Here is a 23,494-nt window from a genome sequence, read left to right on the forward strand (position 1 = left end):
CAAAGGGTTCTTGTTTTTAATTTAATTTAATTTATTTTTTATTTCTTTGGTTTTTTTGCGTTGGGTCTTCTTTGCTGCGCATGGGCTTTAGTTGTGGCAAGTGGGGGCTACTCTTCGTTGTGGTGTGCGGGTTTCTCATTGCGGTGGCTTCTCTTGTTCCGGAGCACGGACTCTTGGCGCGTGGACTTCAGTAGTTGTGGCTCGTGGGCTCTAGAGCGCAGGCTCAGTAGTTTTGGCGCACAGGCTTACTTGCTCCGCGGCATGTGAGATCTTCCCGGACCAGGGCTTGAACCCACGTCCCCTGCATTGGCAGGCGGATTCTTAACCACTGCACTGGTTAGGGAAGTCCTCTCAAAGGGTTCTGTAACCGCAGGAGGTCACAAACTTCTGATCTAATCTCTACCCCTTGCTGTCCAGGTAAGGAAACGGGCTCAGAGAAGGGAAGGGTATTGCCCAGAGGGAGCCAATGGAAGCACTGGAATGCTGATGTGGACTCCAGGCCCACGCGGAGTTTGCTTCCACATCCTAGAGATGGAGGGCTCCCCCACCCCCCATACACCTGTTTCTCTGTCAGGGATCATATGGCAACCTGGAGTGGGCAAGTGGGAGGGCAGGGGCCGGGGCTGACCAGCATTTCCCGGCTCCTCTGCAGGGGTGGCAGATGGGGGAATGAATAATGGTAAACTTGTCTGTACTTCTTTGAGAGAAGATGACAAATAACTGAGGTCGTGATTGGGGAGTGCTTGTACCTGGCGTGCAGCAGACCTGTGAGGCTGTCCAGTCACCATTGTCCTTTGAGTTGTGGCCCTTTTAGCTGAGATCTCCTGCGTCTGAGCCTCACCACTTCTCTCTCCCATTCCTCAGCATGAGGCCTCTGCCTGGGGCATAGAGGCAGCCTCCCTTTCTCATGTGGGGTCTCTGCCTATCTGGGGATGACACAGGCCCCCGGGGCGGGGGAAGGTGAAGACCCTGTGGCTGAGGTCCTGCCTCTGGGGATCTGTGGTGCCCCTGTCTGCCCGTGAAGGAAGGCTTTCCCATTGCCAGAGGAGCCAATCAGCCTGCGCTGAGGCAGCTGGGGCTGGTTACCTGCAGGAAGCCTGTCTCTGGGTACGTTCTGGGCCGCCGACCTGGTTCAGGAATGGTGTGGAATGCTGGGCAGCTGCCCGGAGGTTACAAGCAGGGGCTCCGAGGTGGGCCGGCTTGGGGTTGTCCTGGTTCTCCCCCTGCCCAGCTGTGTGACCTTGAGTCAGTTGCTTCGTACCCTCTCTGAGCCTAGGTTTCCTGCCTGTGAGAGCACGTATATCGGCGACACCAGCTCTCAGCGTGAGGATTGGGTGTGATAAATCAGGGAAAGCTGGTGTGGGGCTGGCAGGTTACCAGGAGCTCAGTCAGTGCTGGCTGCTGTCAGCGAGGGAGGTTATGATATTTGCAAAGAAATATCTTTGTTTTTTTCAAGTGCCTGTGATCTGAGCCTAAGAAAAATAGCTAGGAATGGATTTGACTCTGCGTAGATGGATTTGGGGGTTGGGTGGAGAGAGTCCTATTTTGGGGAGTTCCGTGGGCTAACGAAGAGCTTGCCTTGTGAGGGTCCTGCCCACCTTGGTCTGCCCTAGAGCGTCAGTGGCACCAGAGGGCAGCTGGTCCTGACCTGTCTTGTTCCCCACTCTGCAAACCCCCTTGCCCCCAGCTGTCTTGTTTGTTTGCTCAGTAAACTCTTTTCTTCAGAGCTGGTGCAAAGATAAACTCTCAACTCAGGGCTTGTTGGAAGAAACACAAATTCTCAACAAGTGGCAGGTATAAGTTCTTGAGGTTTTTGTTGGGCATCCCCCTCCGGGGAACCCAGAACAAACGCCAGGTTGAGAACTGGGGAGTGAACCGGCGCTTTATGCTTTGTTTGCCTGTCAACTGATGCGTGATTTGTGGGTCTGCTTCCAAGAAGGATCGTTAGAGGCTGCTTTTGATGTTAAAACACACGTAAAATGCATGAAAATGAAAACGGAAAGTGGTATTCAAAGGGAGTGGAGCATGGGGTGTATGGGCGCTGGCTTATGTCAGCTGTCCTAGGTGAACACGGAGGGCGTGTGTTGCTGAAGGATGATGAGCTGGCGCCTCTGTGCTGAGACTCCCAGTTACCCGCTTGTTAGCTCTGTGACTGGGCAAGTCATGGGCCCCCTCTGGGCCTCGGTTTCCTCATCTGTAAAACGAAGGGAACGTAGGTCATGGTGCTCTTGTAAGGATTAATAGTGGCATGTAGTGCAGGCATATCATGTCTAATAAATGGAAGTTCATGTTTTAATGCATTTAGCTTGGCGATTCCTCATAGCACATTCAAAAAGGGAAAGGTCGTCGGCAAGGGCACTTTGCTCTTAAGTACCTGCTGTGGGTGGGAGACCGCTTCTGCCTTGGAAGGCTTTAGGTAAAGTTGGGGACCAGTGTTCTAGTTATAATTGCGGCCGACATCTGGCAGCATAAATCCACTGCATGGTGGGGTGTGGAGCCGGAGAGCTCATCTAGGACTTCTGACATCCACAGCTGGCAGAGTCCAGCTCGCGGCTGAGGCTGGCCTCGGAGGAGGACGTGCAGGGTTTTAGTGGGTAAGAAAATGGGCCAAGGCAGGTGGGGGTGGGGCAGGCCTGGCAACGCCACCCGGGGGGGGGGTCCTTTTCTCTCTCTGGACCTCAGTGTCCCCATGTGTTCACTGCAAGATGGACTGTACACTCTGTCACCCTGAGACCCTTGAGCCAGACTCCTGCCAGTCCCTTGGTGGCAACCGTGGACTCCGGGGTGACTGATGGGCGGCACCTTAGCCCCCAGCCAGGCGGTACTGCGGGGCTATGGGGGATGGTGTGTGCAGCAGATTACAGCAGAGGAAGGGATTTGCTTCTGGTCTCCGCCTCCCAAGGGTGTAATTGCGCTGGAGAAACTCCTGCACAGCTGGGAAGCAAATGTGGAGGATTTTCTTTGCTGTACGTGGTGGGTGGGGCAGGCTAGGGCGGGGTAGCTGGTGGAGCAGCATGGCTGTGGGGTATGGCTGGGTAATGGGTGGTGGCGTGACTGTGCTGGGGGTGTGACAGGATGGGAGGGGCCCAGTCAGCTCTGGGGAGTGGCCCTGGGATTGCATGTGGGGCTACCAGTGCCTGGCTGGCAGCCACTCCTCCTCCCCGAGGCCAGGTGCCCATTCAAATAATTTTGAGCCTCCTTGTGGGGCTCTCCCTGAACTCCTCTCAGCTCCCCGCCCCATACTCGTGCCTGTGACCCAGATGCCCGTGATGACACCATTGGAACATCTCGGCACCATGTGAGTTTGCCTGTCCATTCGTGTGCCTGTGAGAGGGGAGGGAGTAGGGGGCATGGTCAGGAGTGACCCAGGCAGGGTGAGCATGAGCTGGGTGAGCATGCGGGGCTCTGGGGACCTGCTCCATTCACCCGGCAACAGCATCACACCAGATAAAACCTTGGAACCCAAAGGCCTGCATCTTCAGTGCCCAGTGCCAGGCTTGGTACCTGGTGGTGCTCAGGTACAGAATGAGGGAGCAGGGAATGGATCCTCTGCTTGTCCCCAACTTCCAGTGTGCTCCCAAGCCTGACGTCTCTTCCTCTTTCTGGATCCACTATCAATTTGATATGGGGCCTTGGGTCAGTTCCTTCCTGAGCCTCAGTTTCCAACTCCATTAAATGGATAATCATTTTGTTAGCCTGTATCACTATGTGCCAGGCACTGAGCAGCTTTACACATATCATCTCTCTTACTCTTGGCAACAGCCCTGCAAGATAGATTAGTATAAACCCTATTTTATACTTGGGGAAATGGAGACTCAGAGAGGTTGAGAGATTTGTGCAAAGGTCACAGGCTGGTAAATAATGGAGGCAAGGTTCAAGACCACGTAAGCTGGCTCCAGTCTGAGCCTTTAACAGAGATGCTAGCAGCCATTGCCTCACTGCCCCTCAGACGGTTGGGGTGAAACAGCATGATGCATTCGGCCCGTCACAAGAGGCCTGCTGCACATGGCAGGCAGCAAGTACATGGGAGTTGGGTTGTTAAGTGCATTTTACCATAAAAGGCACAGGGAGCTCTTGGTCTCATTCCTGGAGCCCACCTGTCTATCCATGGCAGAGCTGGACCTCCTCCCCAGTCCTGCTCTCTAGACAGCTTGGTCTCCGCGAAGTCCCTTGTACCTCTGCCTCCTTTTCCTTTGGGTCCTAGAGAGGATTGTGGGGGCACCAGAGCATTTTGGAGTGACGGGTGGGGTTGTGAATGACTTTCAACTCCAGAGCAGTGGCCACAGTTACCGTGGTATTTCCCGAAAGTGCAGTGTTGCCATGGCATCTCCATGACAACCAGAGCATCTCATTCATTATCCCCAGCACCTTGGCAGGGAAAGCTAGGCCTAGGGCTGGGAGAGCACAGTGGAAGCCTGGCCGAGGGCTGGAGGCCTTGGTAGCTGAGGCCCCTTCATGCTCTCCCCTGTCCCTGCCAAGATTCCCCTATGGGCTCTGGATCCATCACCATTTCTTGGGGTCTGGGTTCAAATTTCAGCTCTGTCACTGACTAGCTATATGGTTTTGGGCAAGTGACTTAGCATCTCTGAGCCTTATTTTCTGCCACTGTAAATGTGAATAATGACAGTACTAGTTGTAAGGATTAATTGAGAGAAAGTATGTAAAAGTGCTTAGCACAGTGCCTGGCTCAGGGTAAATGCAGTTAAAAATAACAATGATGATAATTATAATGGTATTATTGCTATTATTTTTATTATAGAAACACCTGGGCTTCATGGAGGACTGAAAGTCACTTCACCTTGGGCCTCAGTCTCCTTATCTGTAAACTGGGAATAATAACAGCTGCTCATCATTTATATCCTGAGTATTCAGTAAGGACCATTGCTGGGAAAAGTGATGGGAGCTTCCACAATGAATCAGACTTGTCCCTGCCCTTTGGGGCACCCAGGCATGTGGGGAAGCCCTCTGTGTGCCAGGTACCAGGCAGGGCCTGCCCATGCACAGGTCAGTATATCCTGGTTCTGCCCCGTGATCTGCAGGTTCCAGGGCACAGAGCCATGTGTAGAAATGCCCCAAGTCTGCTCTGCATGGACCACACACTCAGATGTGCTCGGGCTGGGCAGGAAGCCACATGAGAGAGGGAGGTTGGTTATGGGACTGTGTTAACCCATCTGAGGTGGGCGCTTTATAGTGTCAGCTGATGGTGGCCAGTGGGCGCGTGTTACCAAAATGTGCTTTTTATATTTCTTTTTTTAATTTTATGTATTTATTTTATTTTTATTTTTTTGGCCATGCTGTGCTGCATGCGGGAGCTCTGTTCCCTGAACGGGGATCGAACCCGTGCCCCTGCAGTGGAAGCTCGGAGTCTTAACCACTGGACTGCCAGGGAAGTCCCTAAAATGTACTCTTTTTAAAGAAGTCAGAAGTTCTGACTTTTATATGAAATCTCCTGATTTTAAGATGTTGATAGCTAATCTCCAAGAAAAATGCTGTCAAGGAACAAGAATGCTGCATCCTGTTTTAGCTTGAGGGTCCTGGTTTTCAGCTTCCATGCTATAGCTTAGGGATGGGGTGGGAGCCTAAGGAATGGGACATGGGGGCGGGAAATGGGGTGATGGGTGGAGATGACTTCAGAGAGGTGATGACATTGGAACTAGGGTCTTGAAGGATGAGTAAGTGTCCCAAGGGGTAGGGGGAGGCGTTCCAAGCAATGGGAACTTCATTAGCAAAGGCTTAGATGCATGACCAAGATTGGTGACTGGTTGGGCGAGGCTGGAGTTGAGGAAAACGGCTGGTGATGTCGGCAAGGCCCAGGCAGGCCCAGGGCGGGAGGGAGGTGTTGAGGCCTCAGCCCCCCAGCTGTCCTTGAGGCCTGGGTGGCTGCAGAGGGGTTAGAAACCCCCAGTTTGCCATCCCTTGAGCTACAGGGGTACAGGAATTCAGGCGGGCACGGAGGGCCTTGAATGGCTGGTGCCCGGCCTTTGAGGGGTCGCAGTGGGGCCGGTGCTGGAGGCCCCCGTTGCCAGCTCACTGGTGGTCAGCACTTTGCCAGGGTATTCGGCCTTCTCTGGGGACGGGGGCTAGTTGGCCCACTCTCTTTCTCCCTTTACCCTCTCTCGGGCCTGGGCTTTGCATGGCCTTCTCCCTAGCCTGCTGGCCTCTCTCTGGCCTCTGCTCGTCCATCCAGCTCCCGAGCAAGACACGGCTTCTCAGAATGGGGATTTGGGATTCCAAGGGCTGTTAGAGACTTGAGAGAGAGAGAGAGCACGGAACTTGATGGTGCTTTGTGCGCTCAGGTGTTACCCACATCGTGAGTATGTTAAATAGGCAACAGGAGTGCATGAAAACAGCGGCTGACCCTTGCTCAGCACTGTGTGCCAGGCACGGCACCTCCTAGGTATCCACTCATTTAATTTTCACAACTTTGGGAAGTATGTCAAGTTTTCCCATTTTACAGATTAGGAAGCTGGGGGCACTGAGAAGTTAAATAACTTGCCCAAGATTACAAAATTACTGGGTGGTAGGGCTTGGGTTTGAACGAAGCTGCCTGGCTCTAGTCTGCCCACGTAATCCTTAGGCTCTACTAACTAGGGCTTTAGGTCCATGGATGGGGTAGGGGACACGGGGTTTGGACTCTGAAATTGTTAAAACATTTTCTAGCATGTGTGCATATTTTTTATGGAGAAGTGTTGTCAGATTCACACAGGGGTCTGTGCCCCCGAGACGCCTGAGACTGCTGGTTGTGTCATGATTAGCACACATGTGGAAAGGCTGTTAATGCAATAGACCAAAGGCCGGAGACCCGCAGTGCCCAGGCCTGCAGGGGATGTGGGGCTAGTTGGCCCGAGTAGGCAGGTGCCCCCAGGCAGCAGGCAGGGCACCTTGGAGGCAGCTCTGCCTCCCCACCCACTGTGTTCCTGCCCTGGCCCCGGGCCAAGGGGTGGGGCTCGCTGTGGCTGCAGGGCAGAGGGCTGCCCTTATCAATGGGAAGTGGGACATGGGTGCCCTTTGGGAATAATTGCAGGGCCAGTCACCTCAGCTCTTGTGGCTCCACCCAGGAAGCCTGCCCCTTCTGGTCCTGCTCTCAGGTGGAATTGCAGGGACTCCCTGGAAAGCTCTGCCTACTGCCTTAGCTCCAAGCTGTGTATGTGTCCCTCACTGTTCCTACCCCTGGTCAACCCTTTCTTGGTCTTCTGGCCAGTTCAGCTACCACTTCCTCCAAGAAGCCTTCCGTTGTCCTCCTCCTTCCTCCTGCAGGGGGATTAAGTGCCCCTCAGTTCTCTCAAATACCCTCCCTTCCCCTGTCACACTCCCTGCATTGTAGGTGCTTGCTTTCTTGGCTGCCCCAGCTTCCCTGTGACGCTGGCACATAGTAGAGACTGAACTGTAGAATATCAGAGGTGGAAGAGCCCCCAGACGCCATCTGGCCCAGGCCCCTCTCTAACAGGCAAGAAGCCCAGAAAGGGGCAGGGTGTGCCTGGGGTCACACAGCACGTTATGGCAGAACTGGGAGCAGACCCAATGTCCAAGACATGTCCTCATTTCACACCCCTGCCTCTTGCTTCTGAGCACATCTTTTAAAAACATTTGTTTTCTTATATTCACAAAAATAATAAATGATTATTGTAGAAAATTTAGGAAACAAAGGCAAATAAAAACCAGAGATAATTGTTACCATTTTTGTTTTGTTTTTTGGATTCATACCAGTTTCTGGCTTATGCATAAAATTTTTCACAAAAATATGACCATGCATACGGTCTTATAAATGTTTTCCACTTTAACAATATATATGGTAATTATATTTCTTTCTTTCTTTTTTTTTTTTTTTAAAAATTTTTGGCTGCATTGGGTCTTCGTTGCTCCGTGCAGGCTTCCTCTGGTTGCGATGAGTGGGGGCTACTCTTCTTTGCGGTGCGCGGGCTTCTCATTGCAGTGACTTCTCGTTGCGGAGCATGGGCTCTAGGCGCGCAGGCTTCAGTAGTTGTGGCGCATGGGCTCGGTAGCTGTGGCTCACGGGCTTAGTTGCTTTGCGCGGCATGTGGGATCTTCCTGGACCAGGGCTCGAACCCATGTCCCCTGCATTGGCAGGCAGCTTCTTAACCACTGCGCCACCAGGGAAGTCCTGGTAATTATATTTCTATGTCAGTAAATGTCCTCCTTCAACATATTGTAAATGGCTGCCTGGGATTTCATCACATGCTTGCATTATAATTGCTAAAGACAATCCCCTATGGTTGGGCATTTGCTATTATAAACATACGTTGCTGTTATAAACAGCACTGGGAGTCGTATTCTTGTGGGGAAATCTTGACACACTTCTGCAATTACTCCCTGTAGGATAAATTCCTAGAAGTACAATTGTAGGGTCTCTAGTATACTGTATCCACGCTAAGCATACCATATAGTCTTGGGCTGGGAGGGATTTTGAAGATCTTCCCTGCAACCCCGATTCTGGGTCTGAGGCTCACATTCCCTCCCTGGCAGCAGCCCAGTCCCTCACACCTTCTGTCCTTGTCCCCGTCTCCCATCTCCAGGGGAGCTCTTCTGCCAGCTTTCAGCAGCTGCCTCCACTCATGTTAAAGGGAGACTGGAGGACCGTGGTATGGGGGGGCGCTGTTTGGGTGAGGATGTTGGGCAACTTGGGATCCTCAGGTTGGGGGGCTCAGTCGCCTGCTGTCCTTGTGCCACTGTGGGCACGTACCCTGAGGATGAGAGATGCCTGTTGCGTTAAGGGGCAGATAGCGACAGCTGCGATTTCTTGAGTGTTGCTTATGCCGGGCTCCTCTGACAGGTTCACTCACTTGTCCCTTGGCCCCACCCCGATGCTGCAGGGGTGGTGCTTTCCAGATGAGACCACTGGTGTTTGAGAGGGGCTCCTAGCACAGCCAAGCTGCTGATGCCTCACAGCCCTGAGTTTTTTTTTTTTTTTTTTAACATCTTTATTGGAGTATAATTGCTTTACAATGGTATGTTGGTTTCAGCTTCACAACAAAATGAATCAGTTATATATATACATATGTTCCCATATCTCTTCCCGCTTGCGTCTCCCTCCCTCCCACCTTCCCTATCCCACCCCTCCAGGCGGTCACAAAGCACCAAGCTGATCTCCCTGTGCTATGTGGCTGCTTCCCACTAGCTATCTACCTTACGTTTGGTAGTGTATATATGTCCATGCCTCTCTCTCGCTTTGTCACCGTTTACCCTTCCCCCTCCCCATAGCCTCAAGTCCATTCTCTAGTAAGTCTGTGTCTTTATTCCTGTTTCACCCCTAGGTTTTTCATGACATTTTTTTTTTCTTAAATTCCATATATATGTGTTAGCATACGGTATTTGTCTTTTTCTTTCTGACTTACTTCACTCTGTATGACAGACTCTAGGTCCATCCACCTCATTACAAATAGCTCAATTTCGTTTCTTTTTATGGCTGAGTAATATTCCATTGTATATATGTGCCACATCTTCTTTATCCATTCATCCGATGATGGACACGTAGGTTGTTTCCATCTCTGGGCTATTGTAGATAGAGCTGCAATGAACATTTTGGTACATGACTCTTTTTGAATTATGGTTTTCTCAGGGTATATGCCCAGTAGTGGGATTGCTGGGTCATATGGTAGTTCTATTTGTAGTTTTTTAAGGAACCTCCATACTGTTCTCCACAGTGGCTGTATCAATTTACATTCCCACCAACAGTGCAAGAGTGTTCCCTTTTCTCCACACCCTCCCCAGTATTTATTGTTTCTAGATTTTTTGATGATGGCCATTCTGACTGGTGTGAGATGAGATCTCATTGTAGTTTTGATTTGCATTTCTCTAATGATTAGTGATGTTGAGCATTCTTTCATATGTTTGTTGGCACTCTGTATATCTTCTTTGGAGAAATGTCTATTTAGGTCTTCTGCCCATTTTTGGATTGGGTTGTTTGTTTTTTTGTTATTAAGCTGCATGAGCTGCTTATAAACTTCGGAGATTAATCCTTTGTCAGTTGCTTCATTTGCAAATATTTTCTGCCATTCTGAGGACAGCCCTGAGTTTGAATCCTAGCCTGAGCCTTAGTCTTTTCGTCTGTCAGATGGGGCTGCTGGGTGCATTCAGAGAAATGGGTGGGGAAGCACGTGGGGAAGTGAGGGGAAGATGGTAAGATGGTGAGAACGCGGTGTTGGGTCGTGATTTAGAATTCCACCTCTAGCTCCTAGGCCTTGCAAATGTTTATTGTCTCACTTTGTCCTTCCTGCTTCTGGAGTTTTCTTGGTTTAGTCTTGGACTGATCATTATGGTAAATAGCAACTATCATTGTAGACATCATATGCTAGGTACTGCCCAGTGTGATTTATACACATTAGTGGATGTAATCTCCCAGCCTCTTGTGAGGCAGGTACTGTTGTCAACAAACGGGGAGGCTGAGGCTCAGAGAGATTGACAAGCTTGCCCCAAATCATGAACTCAGGTTGGGTAGCGGTCATTGAATCTGGGCCCACCGCGAGGTCAGGACCTGTGTGGGTCCACAGTCAGCGGACCCCCGGAGCCCACACTCTGACTTTCCGCCTTCTGACTCTCCTCCTCTCTCCACAGCCTTAGCCCCAGGGGCCCCACCGAGCGAGCGGCATGCGGCACCCCCAGGCATGCCCAGCATCCTTCAGCCCACTGCCCAGCCGCCCCAGGAGGCCCTAACGCCCTGGGGCACTTCTGCTGTGCACAGGACCACGTGGGGGTTTGCCATGGTGACATAAAGGGGCGCGGAGGAAGGAAGGAGCGCAACCAGCCGCGGACTGCACCCCTGGCTGGGAGGAAGGGCTGGGGCCCGGATCCTCCACTGCCACTGCCCACTTCGGGCCTTGCTCGCTGAGTCTCTGTGAACTTGTTGGTCGGTGGACAACTTGGGAGTCTTCTCCTGCGTGGGGCCTTGGGGCAGCCGGGGCGGCCGGGCCCCCGGTGGCCGAGGTCTCGGGGGCCAGGATGCCCGCCCTGGCGCGCCTCCGCAGGCTGTGTCGGCACATGTCCCCGCAGGCTGTACTTTTCCTGCTGTTCGCCTTCTGCCTGTTCAGCGTTTTTGTCTCGGCCTACTACCTATATGGCTGGAAGCGGGGCCTGGAGCCCTCGGTGGACGCCCCCGAGCCTGACTGTGGGGACTCGCCGCCCGTGGCCCCCAGCCGCCTGCTGCCACTCAAGCCCATACAGGTGGCTGCCCCTTCCCGCACGGACCCGTTGGTGCTGGTGTTCGTGGAGAGCCTCTACTCCCAGCTGGGCCAGGAGGTGGTGGCCATCCTGGAGTCTAGCCGCTTCAAGTACCGCACAGAGATTGCACCGGGCAAGGGTGACATGCCCACACTCACCGACAAGGGCCGCGGCCGCTTCTCCCTCATCATCTATGAGAACATCCTCAAGTACGTCAACCTGGATGCCTGGAACAGGGAGCTGCTGGACAAGTATTGCGTGGCCTACGGCGTGGGCATCATCGGCTTCTTCAAGGTATGTGGGGAGCGGGTCCCCGAGCTGTGGAGAGCTCCAGCTGAGTTTGATTCTTATCCCCACACTTGCTAACTGGGTGTCTGACTCTCCTCACCTGAAAAATGGGTGTAATGGTAACGCCTCCTCCTAGGTTGTCATGAAAGGTAAGTGGGTGAGTGTAGGTAAGGCACTTGGAGCGCCTGGTGCCTGGCGTCTAGTAGGTACTTTTTAAGTATTAGCTTTCATTGGGAGCACACGACAGGGGCATTGCCTTCCATGCATGGGGCCCGGCACACAGCAGGCTCGTGCCTAAGGGAGGCCCCAGGGATGGGTGCAAGGGAGGAGAGCATATGCCCTGCTGGGTCCCTCAAAACCTTTCATGTCGGTCCTCCCAGTGGATGAGGTGTGTCCCTGTTTTGCAGATGGGCAAACCAAGGCTCAGGAGGATTAAGTTAGGTCACAGGAGGCCATGTAGCCAGTAAGTGGGAGAGCCAGGGTCTGAACCCAGACTTAGACAGTTGGGGGCTCTGGGTCCCGCACCCTTTCCTCTTGGCTGTGGAGGGGTGTGGAGTTTATGTACCTCTTGAACCAGAGCCATTTTGCGTTGGAAGAAAGAAATCCCAGTGGACCGGTGAGCTGCTCTGGGCTCCGCGGGGTACCCAGAGCAACTGCTAGGACCACAGCCCTTGCTGAAAGTGTCGTGGAGGAGCTGTCCTTGGGGAGGAGGTTGTGAACAGCTGGATGGGGGATCCAGAGGCTCTGGTCAGAGAACTCTGACGCGCAAGCTGGGTGGTTGGGACTGTAGTTGGGTGCTCGGGGGTGTTTGTTCCATCATTCAGCAAACACTGAGTGCTTGCCATGTTCCAGGTCCTTTGCTAGGCACTGGGGACACAGTGGTTATCGAAGTGTGCAAAGTCCCGGCTGTGGTGCTGCGGACATTTCAGTGCAGTGGGTGACTAGACAGTGAACAGATAAACATACCATGTGACAGGTGGTGATAAGTACAAAAAAAAAAAGAAAGCGGGGAAGGGCACTGGGTGATGGATATGGGCAGTTGGTGCTGGTTTTGATAGAATGCATTACCAGTGATGTCATCTTTGATAAAGTGACCAGAAGGGAGTGAGAGGAGCCCGCGGCTCTCTGTGCAAAGGGCCTTCCAGGCAGAGGGGACAGTAAACACACGGGTCCCAAGGCCGGCTCTTGCTTGGTGTGAGTGGGGAGAGGAGCAGGAGATGGGTCAGAAGTGGGCCGTGTCCACCGATGGCTGCTCGTTCGTCCCCAGGCGTTGGCGGCACAGCCTCGCCCTGGACCCGTGCTCCGTGCTGGGAGGAGCCTGGTCTCGCTGAGGGTTTCTCACGGCTGTGTTCTTTCATGCACTAATGGATCGGGTTGCTCTGCCACTAAAACAGGTTTTGTGGGCCAAGAAATTGAAGGCCCTTAGAAGTCCTGCAGTAGAGCAACCTGGTGAGATTTGTTCCCCGGCTGGCTTAATGACAAACCCTTTATTTCATGGCTCACTGTCTGGGAAACGCTGGCCCGGTTTATGGCTGGGTAGTGGCATAGCGTCAGACAGCTTCATTGTCTGCTTCCCTTTGCTCCTGGACTCTGTTCCCTTCCCTGCCATGAACTTCATTAGGCTTGATTCAGAGCCCCAGGCCTGAAAAACATCACAATGGCCGACACTTGCCGAGTGCTCACCCAGTGCCACGCACGTCCTACATGCTTTATGTGAATTAACACGTTTGACCCTCATAAACCATCCTCCAAGCCAGGTGGATGGCATCTGATTTGAGAGAAGGAAACTGAGGCAAAGAGGGGTGAAGCAATGTGGCCACACTCACACCTCTAGTAAGCACAGACCTAGGATTTGAACCCAGGTGGTCTGGCTCCAGAGGCTTATTCCTACACTGTGGGATGAGTCCAGGAACTTCAAATACCATTTATTCTATTTAGTAGAATTTGCATCAGAGGCCACAACTGGTGCACAGAGCTCCCACAGTCTGTGGGGACCAAGCAGTGGGCTGTGGTCATTGGGCACGGTCGGTACAACATAGCTTGGATCCTATCAGGCCCCAGTTCCTTGCTCTACAGAAGGTGAACACGAGGCCCAAGGAAGGGCAGGGAGGTGCTCAGAGTCTCCCTGTGGGGTCAGTGGCAATTCCAGGTCTCCGTGCTCTTCCTACCCTGCTGTGTAAGACGAGACCCCTCCTTGGTTTTGATCAGGGGCCTGTGACTTTCTGCTCTAACGGGAGCCATCTGGTGGTCAAGCTGCATCCTTCTGCTCTTCCGCAAGGCCTGCTTCAGTGCTGTGCATCGGGCTTGGGACTCCAGGGATCTGGAGACACTCACTTTCCAATGCCCGCTGGCACTGGATTCCCAGGTCAGTGGGAGAGCAGGGGCTGAAAAGTCCAGACTCTGGTTCAACTCGTTCTGTCACTTATAGGCAGAGTGACCTTGGGCAGGATATTCCACCCATCTGTGAAGTGGGGGCCAATCCCAGCACCACCTCACTGTGCCATGTTGAAGACGGGACAGTGGATGGGAAGCATTAGCCCGGTGCCTGGTACCCAGAGCCACCCAATAAATGGCAGCTGGCATGCCTTGTCATCTCACCTCGGCACACACAGCTGGTGGTAGCTCTTTCTCTGTCTTGTGGCTTGGCCAGCATGTGCCCCTGAGGACCCTGAGGGTGGGAGCGGCTCTTCATCAGTAGCCCCACTTCCTGGCTCAGCCTTGCAGCTCCAGGTGCCCCGGGGTTGAGCACATCCCGGTGGAGGCCTGACAAGGGCCACTGACGCTTGACTGCACACGTGCTACATGCCAGACCCTGAGCTCATGGCTTTGCAGACCTTATCGTATGTAATTCTCACAGCTACCCTGTGAAGTGGGCGCTTTATCTTCAGGTGAGGACTCAAGGCTCAGAAAGTTACATGGCCCTCTAGACCGACACAGCTCATCAGTCAGAGCCAGGACTCGACCACCACGCTCAGCCCTTCTAAGCCAACCACGGGTGAGCGCGTCGGAGCAAACTGACCGACGGATGTGGGACGTGAGGCCCTGAGAGGTAGCACCTTGGGGACCCCGAGGTTCCCAAGGTCACGCAGCCAGTTACTACCTAAGTCTGTACTAGGTCTCCCATTCCCTGATCAGGGCTCTTCCTTCCTCTGCCTGATGACCCCACTGGAAGATTTGGTGTCTCCTGCGTGGGTCCCCAGCGCCGAACAACAGGAGGGATTCCCCTCCCGTGGGACGAGGCCCGCAGTGGGGGTCAGTCTCTGCGATGCTTAGGCTTACTCTCCATTCCCTTCCCCAGATGGTTGCTTTCGCTGCGGACTGGGGTGGACAGTCGGCAACTTGGCTTCCTCCCTTCCTTCATGCCTCCCAGCTGGGCAGCTGGCTGAGCTGCCAGCGCCTGGCAGTCAGCTCAGAGTCGGGGCTTTGAAATGGGATCCCTCAGTGCCTGTGATCCAGTGTGGCCTCCCAGGCCACAGCAGGTGATGGACAGGGCCTGAAATGTCACTGGCCCCCCCTGCCTTTGTCCCCAGTGCTGGCTTAGTGGTCTTGGGGAGCCGGGGGCTGAGGGAGGGGCCTCTCAGTTTGGGGCTGTCAACACCAGACAGAGGCTGGCTCAGGACAGGGTGGGAGTTGGCAGGTACTCCTGGTGTGTGGAGAGTCAAATGCAGGCCCTTTATCTCAGTTTACGAGGCAAGGGCCCTGCAGAGCCTTCGTGGGAATTAGAAAAAAGCACTTCTGCATGAAGGTTATTACTAAAAGGCACCCTGGGCAGATGTCGCTCTACTTGAGGCCCAGGGCTCAGCCCTCAGCTGAGTGTCCTTGTTCAGTGCTCACGTGGTGAGCTCTCCAGGGTGGCCCTGTGGACCACTGTGCCTGCCTCTCCAACCTCATTTGCTGCCCTTTGTCCACTCTTGATTCATCCCACCCCACTCGTTCTTCACACAGTGGCCAGATGGACCTTTTTAACATGCAAATTGGAACCTGTCATCCCTCTGTTCACAACCCTTTGATGGAGTCTTTGATGGCTTCCCACTGCCACTTCAAGCCTCGAGGGTCCTGCAGGTCTGGTCCCAGCTGACCTTTCTGCCTCATCTCCTCTCCTCCCTCTTGATCACTCTGCTGGCCTCTTGATATTCCTTGACTGTGCTGAGCTCTCGCCAACCTCAGGGCCTTTGCACTTGCTGTTCTTTGAACTTGGCTCCCACCTCTCCCCTAGTTGATGCTTACTCAATCCCTTTCTCCAGGAAGCCTCTCTTGAGCCAGCTGACTATGCCCAGTTATCTACTCTTCTAGGACTATGAACCTCCTCTGTGTAGCATGTGTCACACTGAAGTTTACGTATATTTCTGCTATATTGACTACTCTCTCTCTTCTCTGCTCGCCTTTACAGTTCACGAGGGCAGGAGCCATGTCTGTTTTTCTCACTGTATCCCTGTTACTTAACATAGTGCCTGGCATAGTGAACAATTGTGGGATAAACAAATGAAACCCGTAATGAAAAGCTGTCATGTGCCAGGTATTTGGGATCTGTCTGTTCTTCTTTCTTTTTAAAAATCCAGTTACTCATCCGATATGCGTTTGCTCCCACTGGGTGTCAAGCCTGTGCTGGCACCAGGGATCCAAGGTGGAAGTGACATAGTACTTGCCCTTGAGAGGGTGCAGACTGGTGGGGGAGACTCTGAACAGATAATGCAGCAGCCAAGGTGAGAAGTGCTACAGCTGAGGCTTTAATGCCCCAGGGAGGCCCCTTCCTTCCTCCCTTCCTTCCTTCCTTCCTTCCTTCCTTCCTTCCTTCCTTCCTTCCTTCCTTCCTTCCTTCCTTCCTTCCTCCCTCCCTCCCTCCCTCCCTCCCTCCCTCCCTCCCTTCCTTCCTTCCCTCCCTCCTCCCCTCCCTCCCTCCCTTCTTCCTTCCTTCCTTCCTTCCTTTCTTGCTGCGTTGGGTCTTCGTTGCTGCATGTGGGCTTGGGCGGGGGCTAATCTGCATTGCGATGTGCGGGCTTCTCATTGCCGTGGCTTCTCTTTTTGCAGAGCACAGGCTCTAGGTGCTCGAGCTTCAGTAGTTGTGGCATGCGGGCTCTAGAGCGCAGGCTCGGTAGTTGTGGCGCACGGGCTTAGTTGCTCCGTGGCATGTGAGATCTTCCCAGACCAGGGCTCAAACCTGTGTCCCCTGCATTGGCAGGTGGATTCTTAACCACTGCGCCACCAGGGAGGTCCTGATGCATGGGGTTTTGAAGGATGAGCAGTTTGTCAGGCCAAGAAGACCAAAAGGAGTTGGCACAGGGACAAGGACAAATTGTACTGTATCCAGAGGCAGGTGGCTGGGAGGGTGAGGGATAAGGAGCAGGGGCTGTGAGTCTAGGGAAGAGGAAAAGGGGGTGCTGTGGGTACTGCCTGCAGGTTCCCAGGGAGCTGACAGCAGCGGGTCCTGGGAGGAGAGGGAGGCACAGGGAGCTGGGCTCCTCTGGGACATAGCCTTGGGAGTGCTGGGGGCACATGGGGGTTGGGAGCACAGTGGGCAGAGTGTCTGCTCCTGCACTCCCAGAAGATACCTCGTCTTTGATCTCTTCTCTGTTGGCATCCGCCCAGGATTTCTCCTGAAGAAAAGATTGTGATAAAAGCCAGCTTGGAAACCCCAGGCAGGGGAGCCTGGTGGTCAGGTGTGTGGGCTCAGGGGTCAGCCATCTGGCTGTGAGGTGTGGCTCGTCCTGACCACGGTGCAACTCAGGGCAGCACCGCCCTCAGAGCCTGGGTATCCTCGTCTGTGAAGCGGGGATGACAGAGGAACCCTCCTCCTGAGGCTGATGTGAGGACTGAACGAGCAATGGGCGATGCCGCTGGCCCTGTTCTAAGCACTTTGCGGGAGTCAACGCTCAGCCTCCTCCATCACCCCTTGAGGGAGTTACCATTCTTGGCCATGTTTTACAGCAGAGGAAACTGAGGCGCGGGGAGGTTACCTGACTTGCCCAAGGCCACGCAGTCTGGTGGCAGAATCCATGCTCTCCACTGCTAGACTTTCCTGTGTGTGATTTTGGACAAGTTACTTAGCCTTTCTGGGCCCAGTCTCCTTGTCTGTATAATGGGAATGGCAGTGATGCCTCCATCGTGGGGTCACTGTGAGGATTACGGCACCCCTTCATGTAAAGTGCACGAGCTTGGTTCCTGGCTTTGGTGAGCACGGCATGTGTGTTAGCTGGTATATTACGATGACAGGCAGAGCGGGGTTTGCACCGCTAGGTCAGCACAGGATCAGGAATGTGACGAGCCCTCTGTGAATGTTAGTGAGTACTGTTGACATGACTGTTATGAGTCCACAACTGATACTCCGTGGTCCCTTGGGGCTGTGGTTCTGACGGCTCTCTTCCCCCCCCTCCCCCGCCCTGCCCCACCCCACCCGGCTGCAGGCCAATGAGAACAGCCTGCTGAGCGCGCAGCTCAAAGGTTTCCCCCTGTTCCTGCACTCCAACCTGGGCCTGAAGGACTGCAGCATCAACCCCAAGTCCCCGCTGCTGTACGTGACGCGGCCCAGCGAGGTGGAGAAGGGCGTGCTGCCCGGCGAGGACTGGACTGTATTCCAGTCAAACCACTCCACCTACGAACCTGTGCTCCTGGCCAAGACGCGGTCGTCCGAGTCCATCCCGCACCTGGGCGCGGATGCCGGCCTTCACGCCGCACTGCATGCCACTGTGGTCCAGGACCTGGGCCTCCACGACGGAATCCAGCGCGTGCTGTTCGGCAACAACCTCAACTTCTGGCTGCACAAGCTCGTCTTCGTCGACGCCGTGGCCTTCCTCACAGGCAAGCGCCTCTCGCTGCCTCTGGACCGCTACATCCTGGTGGATATTGACGACATCTTTGTGGGCAAGGAGGGCACGCGCATGAAGGTGGAGGACGTGAAGGTATGGCTGGGGGCGCCAGACCGTGTAGGGTGGGCTTCGCCACCTTCAGACCTTACAGTCCCCATCGTGACTTTGCTGTCTGCACCTCCTCTGTGCTGTCAGTCCCCCTCCCTTGGCCACTTGGTTTTATTGTCTTATTAGGAGTAAGTGCCATTTAAAATTATTTGAAGTATTGAATATACAGGAATTTTGCATCTGGTTATATGGAGCTCAAGAATGTAACTACGGAGAGATGGTAGCTGTGCGGAGAGTACCTACCTCTTAATCCAGACATGATTTTTAACTCTCAAAAATGTTTGTGTCAGTACCAAAGCTCCTACAAAACTCATAAAACAAGAATTAGAGTGTGAATCATACACAAGGCATACTTTAACTGCGGTCTGTATAGATAGTGAAAGGCATGTGTTTAATTCAAAAAATGTTTACCAAACTAAACTACCTGTATGTAAAAGCATTTTGCAAACCATGAAATTTTACACATGTATCACTATAAAAGAGAAGCCTGCAAATTAAGACCATTTTCATCTACTCACTACTTTACTCAGAGTTGGATGCAAAAGGAACAACATCACTAGTGTAAATGGGGAAATCGGTATTAGTTGCCATAAATAGAGGGCAACCGCAACAATAGATCCAATGAAAACGAAACAGAGGATTAAATTCTAGCAAAGTACTGCTGCCTACCGATGACCTGTCCTCTCTTATACGAGATTAGTGAGGGTTAGAAACGTATTAGCACCAAACCAAGACTTCTTTTTGACGACAGGACGAGGATGGAAAAGGGAACTTAATTAAGAGGAATGCTTTCCTCCGTGTGGGTGCTGTGTTGGGACTGGCCGTGGGTCCTGGAAGGAAGGCCCTGGGCTGGGGCAGGGGGCGGGGTCCATCGTCCTCCTGCCTTGGTCTGGAGTGAACTCTCTGCTCCTCCGTACACCTGCAGGGGAGAGCAGAGTAGATGCTGCTGAGGAGCAGGCACTGTCTGGGGAGTCAAGACCTGGGTTCCAGTCCCAATCTGCCCCTGACTGGGTGACTTGGGCAAGTCCCTTCCACTGTCTGAGCTTCAGCGGTGAAATGACAAGATGGGGTGGATGGGAAGGACCTGGCTGGCTGGGGTGAGGGGGCATGTGCAGATGCCAGGCTCTGCGCCCTTCCGGATCTACCTCTGGGACACAGCAGTGTTGCTTTGATCTGCTTTACCCATTGGGTTTGCTCCTGAGATTTCACTTCCTCAGGGGCTCCCCCACTGAAAGAAAGTTTTGAGATGACTCCTGTTGAGCCTTCCAGCTCTGAGGCGTCATGCAATGCCCCGACCCACCTCTAGCAAAGTAGATTACTCTGTTTTCTCCTTAGGACGTTCTTCAGGTGGCCCAACCTTGCTGTCTCCTGCTGTAACCTAGGTCTTTGCTTCGTGTCCAGGATGAGTCCTTGAGACTGGTCCAGGGTCAACCCCATGAGGAAATCAGGCTGCCAGGCTCACTGTGTCTCCTGTGAACCCTGGGCTTGCCCTTCTTCGTTCTTATTTTCCCCATTATTGGAATGAGAGGAATGCTAGCAGTTTGGAGCCTTTTCTGTAGAAGAATACCAAAAGAGATGCCCTCTTCAGTGTACTCAGCTCAGTGCAAACTGTAGAGCTCTGTGCCAACCAGGTCCCATTTGCTTTAAACATCCTTTTGAGTCAGAAAGGGCGGGTTTTTTTTTTCTTTAATCCCAAGGACTGGCTACAACTGAGCTTTCCTTGCAGAGACATGAATGTTGCCTCATTAACTTGTCCAGTACGGGCTGTACAGTGCAACTTAAATGATACCAACAGCAGTGCTTATTCAAGGCTTGGCAAGTGCCAGGCTCTGTGCTCAGCCCTTTCTGTGCGTTGCATCATCTGATCCTCACAGCAGCTCTGTGAGGTGGGTATTGTTTTAAAGCCCATTTTACAGACACTAAGACTCAGAGAGGTGAAGTAACTGGCCCAAGGCCACACAGCTAGAGCATGGGCGTCCACCAGGTAGTGCATGGCCTTGGTAAGATGCCGGTGGTGGCCCCAAGGAGGGCCAGGACTTTTTGTTTGCAAAGTGTTCTGATAGCGGGCTCTTCTTACAGGTTTCCTAGCAGGCTTGTGCATCATACCTGGTAGGGATTTTTTTGAGTCCTGACTCCAGAGGACAACTGTATGTTTGTTTCACAAGTGTCAGCATCCCTTCATTGACTTGCAAAGCAGTGGGTGAGCTGTGCCTGGAAACACTGCATTGCTGGGCACACAGTACGTCTCTGGAAAAGTCGTGGTCCTTTGACATCAGCCTTGCAGTCACCAACGAGGTGAAATCCCCCACATTTGACAGATGAAGACGTGAGGCTCACAGTGGCAGTGACCACAGACATGATAATGGCACTGTTTTTCATCACTTACCAAAATGCCAGGCTGTTTTACATGTAGTATCTCATTTAATCCTCCCAGGAGCCCCATAAGGGAGCTATTATTATCCCTATTTCACACCTGGGGAAACTGGGGCCTGGAGAATTTGCATAGCTTTCTCAAGGGCATGGCAGAACCAGGCTAGAGTCTATGTCTTGTCTTGCCAGAGGCCTGGTGGAGGTGGCAGCACAGGGCTGGCTTCGTGGGTATGGGACCTGTATAGTCACACAGGGCCCCATGCTTGGAAGGGGCCCATATTCAAGATAATGCTCTGCTATTTCCTTCTTGACATTTTCAACAATCTTTGAGCAAGGGTCCCTATTTTCATTTTTATATGGGCCCTGCCAACTTTATAGTTGGTCCTGCAGGAGCTGAACCCTTCTGGGAGGAGCAGGGAACTTCTGGCTTCCCCTCACCCCTTTCTCCCCACTCTGCCTATCCTAGGCCCTATTTGATACGCAGAACGAACTACGGACACACATCCCAAACTTCACTTTCAACCTGGGCTACTCAGGGAAATTCTTCCACACAGGTAAGTGGGCCTGGCTCTGCCCCCACTAGCAACTTCCAGGGGCCCTCAACATCCAGACCCTCGGAGTGCTATGCCATGGGGTCAGCAGGTGGGCGGATGGGCCCACTTAGGGCCACATTTGACCTCTGTGGCCTCTCCCAGAGCCAGACAGCCCACAGAGCAGTCGCAGCCCCAGGCAGAGGGCATTTGGAGACAGCGGTAACACACGACGGCCCCCACTCATCTGTCCCTGGGCCTCAGGCTCTGCTGTTCGGGGGGTGGGCATCCTCTCCCTCCTGTCTCCCTCTCACCACCACCTTTTAATATTCTTTGTACTACTTCAGCCTTAGAAAGGAATTAGTTGAATTTTAAGAATTTTACAGAAATATGTAGCAGAGAAAATGAAAATGCCCTATAACTGTACCCACCCCAGAGATGAGCACTGTCACGAGTTTTTCTTTTTTCTTAATTTTATTGGAGTATAGTTAATTTACAGTGTTGTGTTAGTTTCAGGTGTACAGCAGAGTCATTCAGTTATACATATATTTATTCTTTTTTAGATTCTTTCTTCACATAGGTTATCACAGAATTTTTTTTGTTTTTTGGCTGTGCTGCCTGGCTTGTGGGATCTTAGTTCCCTGACCAGGGATTGAACCCAGGCCCTCAGCAGTGAAAGTGTGGAGTCCTAAACACTGCACCACCAGGGAATTCCCTCATCACAGACTATTGAGTATAGTTCCCTGTGCTATTCAGTAGGTCCTTGTTGGTTATCTATTTTATACATGGTAGTGTATGTTAATCCCAAGCTCCTGATTTATCCTTCCCCACCATGTTTCCCCTTAGGTAACCATAAGTAAGGTAACCATTTTTGATATCTGTAAGTCTGTTTCTGTTTTGTAAATAAGTTCATTTGTATCATTTTTTAAAAAATTAGCTTCCACATATGAGTGATATGATATTTGCCTTTCTCTGTATGGCTTAGTTAGTATGATAATCTCTAGGTCCATCCATGTTGCTGCAAATGGCATTATTTCATTCTTTTTTATGGCTGTGTAATATTCCATTGTATATATGTACCACATCTTTTTAATCCATTTGTCTGTTGATGGACATTTAGGTGGCTTCCGTGTCTTGGCTATTGTAAATAGTGCTGCAGCGAACATTGGGGTGCGTGTATCTTTTCAAATTATGGTTTTCTCTGGATATATGCCCAGGACTGGGATTGCTGGATCATATGGTAGTTCTATTTTTAGTTTTTTAAGGAACCTACATACTGATTTCCATAGTGGTTGTACTAATTTACATTCCCACCAACAGTACAGGAGGGTTCCCTTTTCTCTGCACCCTCTCCAGCATTTATTATTTGTAGACTTTTTTTGGTTGCACTGCGTGGCATGTGGGACCTTAGTTCCCTGATCAGAGATTGAATCCACATCCCCTGCATTGGAAGCACGGAGTCTTAACCACTGGACCCCCAGGGAAGTCCCTGTTTGTAGACTTTTTGATGATAGCCATATTGACCAGTGTGAGGTGATACCTCATTGTAGTTTTGATTTGCATTTCTCCACTAATTAGTGATGTTGAGCATCTTTTCAAGTGCTTTTTGGCTTTCTGTATATCTTCTTTGGAAAAATGTCTATTTAAATCTTCTGCCCTTTTTTTTTTTTTTCCGGTACACGGGCCTCTCACTGTTGTGGCCTCTCCCGTAGCGGAGCACAGGCTCTGGACGCGCAGGCTCAGCGGCCATGGCTTACGGGCCCAGCCGCTCCGCGGCATGTGGTATCTTCCCGGACCGGGACATGAACCCGCGTCCCCTGCATCGGCAGGCAGACTCTTAACCACTGTGCCACCAGGGAAGCCCTCTGTCCATTTTTTGATTGAGTGGTTTGTTTTTTTGACATAGAGCTGCCTGAGCTGTTTTGTATATTTTGGAGATTAACCCTTGTCAATCACTTCCTTTGCAAATATTTTCTCCCATTCTGTGGGTTTTCTTTTCATTTTGTTTATGGTTTCTTTTGCTGTGCAGAGCTTTTAAGTTTAATTAGGTCACATTTGTTTATTTTTGTTTTTATTTTCATTACTCTAGGAGGTGGATCAGAAAAGATATTGCTGTGATTTATGTCAAAGAGTGTTCTGCCTTTGTTTTCCTCTAAGAGTTCTATAGTGTCTGGCCTTACATTATTTGATCCATTTTGAGTTTATTTTTGTGTATGGTGT

General features: G+C 52.1%; 1 protein-coding gene across 3 annotated transcripts in view; it reads left to right on the forward strand.

The window, feature by feature from the left end:
• Window positions 1-23,494, forward strand: part of NDST1 (N-deacetylase and N-sulfotransferase 1) — a 71,662-nt gene that overhangs the window by 19,973 nt on the left and 28,195 nt on the right. For all 3 annotated transcript variants that reach the window (XM_067732281.1, XM_067732284.1, XM_067732283.1), the window contains exons 2-4: window positions 10,573-11,469; window positions 17,865-18,359; window positions 21,211-21,298. In XM_067732281.1, the coding sequence (XP_067588382.1) occupies window positions 10,957-11,469; window positions 17,865-18,359; window positions 21,211-21,298 (1,096 nt within the window). In that variant the 5' untranslated portion in view covers window positions 10,573-10,956. The remainder of the gene's footprint in view (window positions 1-10,572; window positions 11,470-17,864; window positions 18,360-21,210; window positions 21,299-23,494) is intronic.

This window comes from Pseudorca crassidens, chromosome 3, assembly GCF_039906515.1.
Source record: "Pseudorca crassidens isolate mPseCra1 chromosome 3, mPseCra1.hap1, whole genome shotgun sequence".
Lineage (NCBI taxonomy): Eukaryota > Metazoa > Chordata > Mammalia > Artiodactyla > Delphinidae > Pseudorca > Pseudorca crassidens.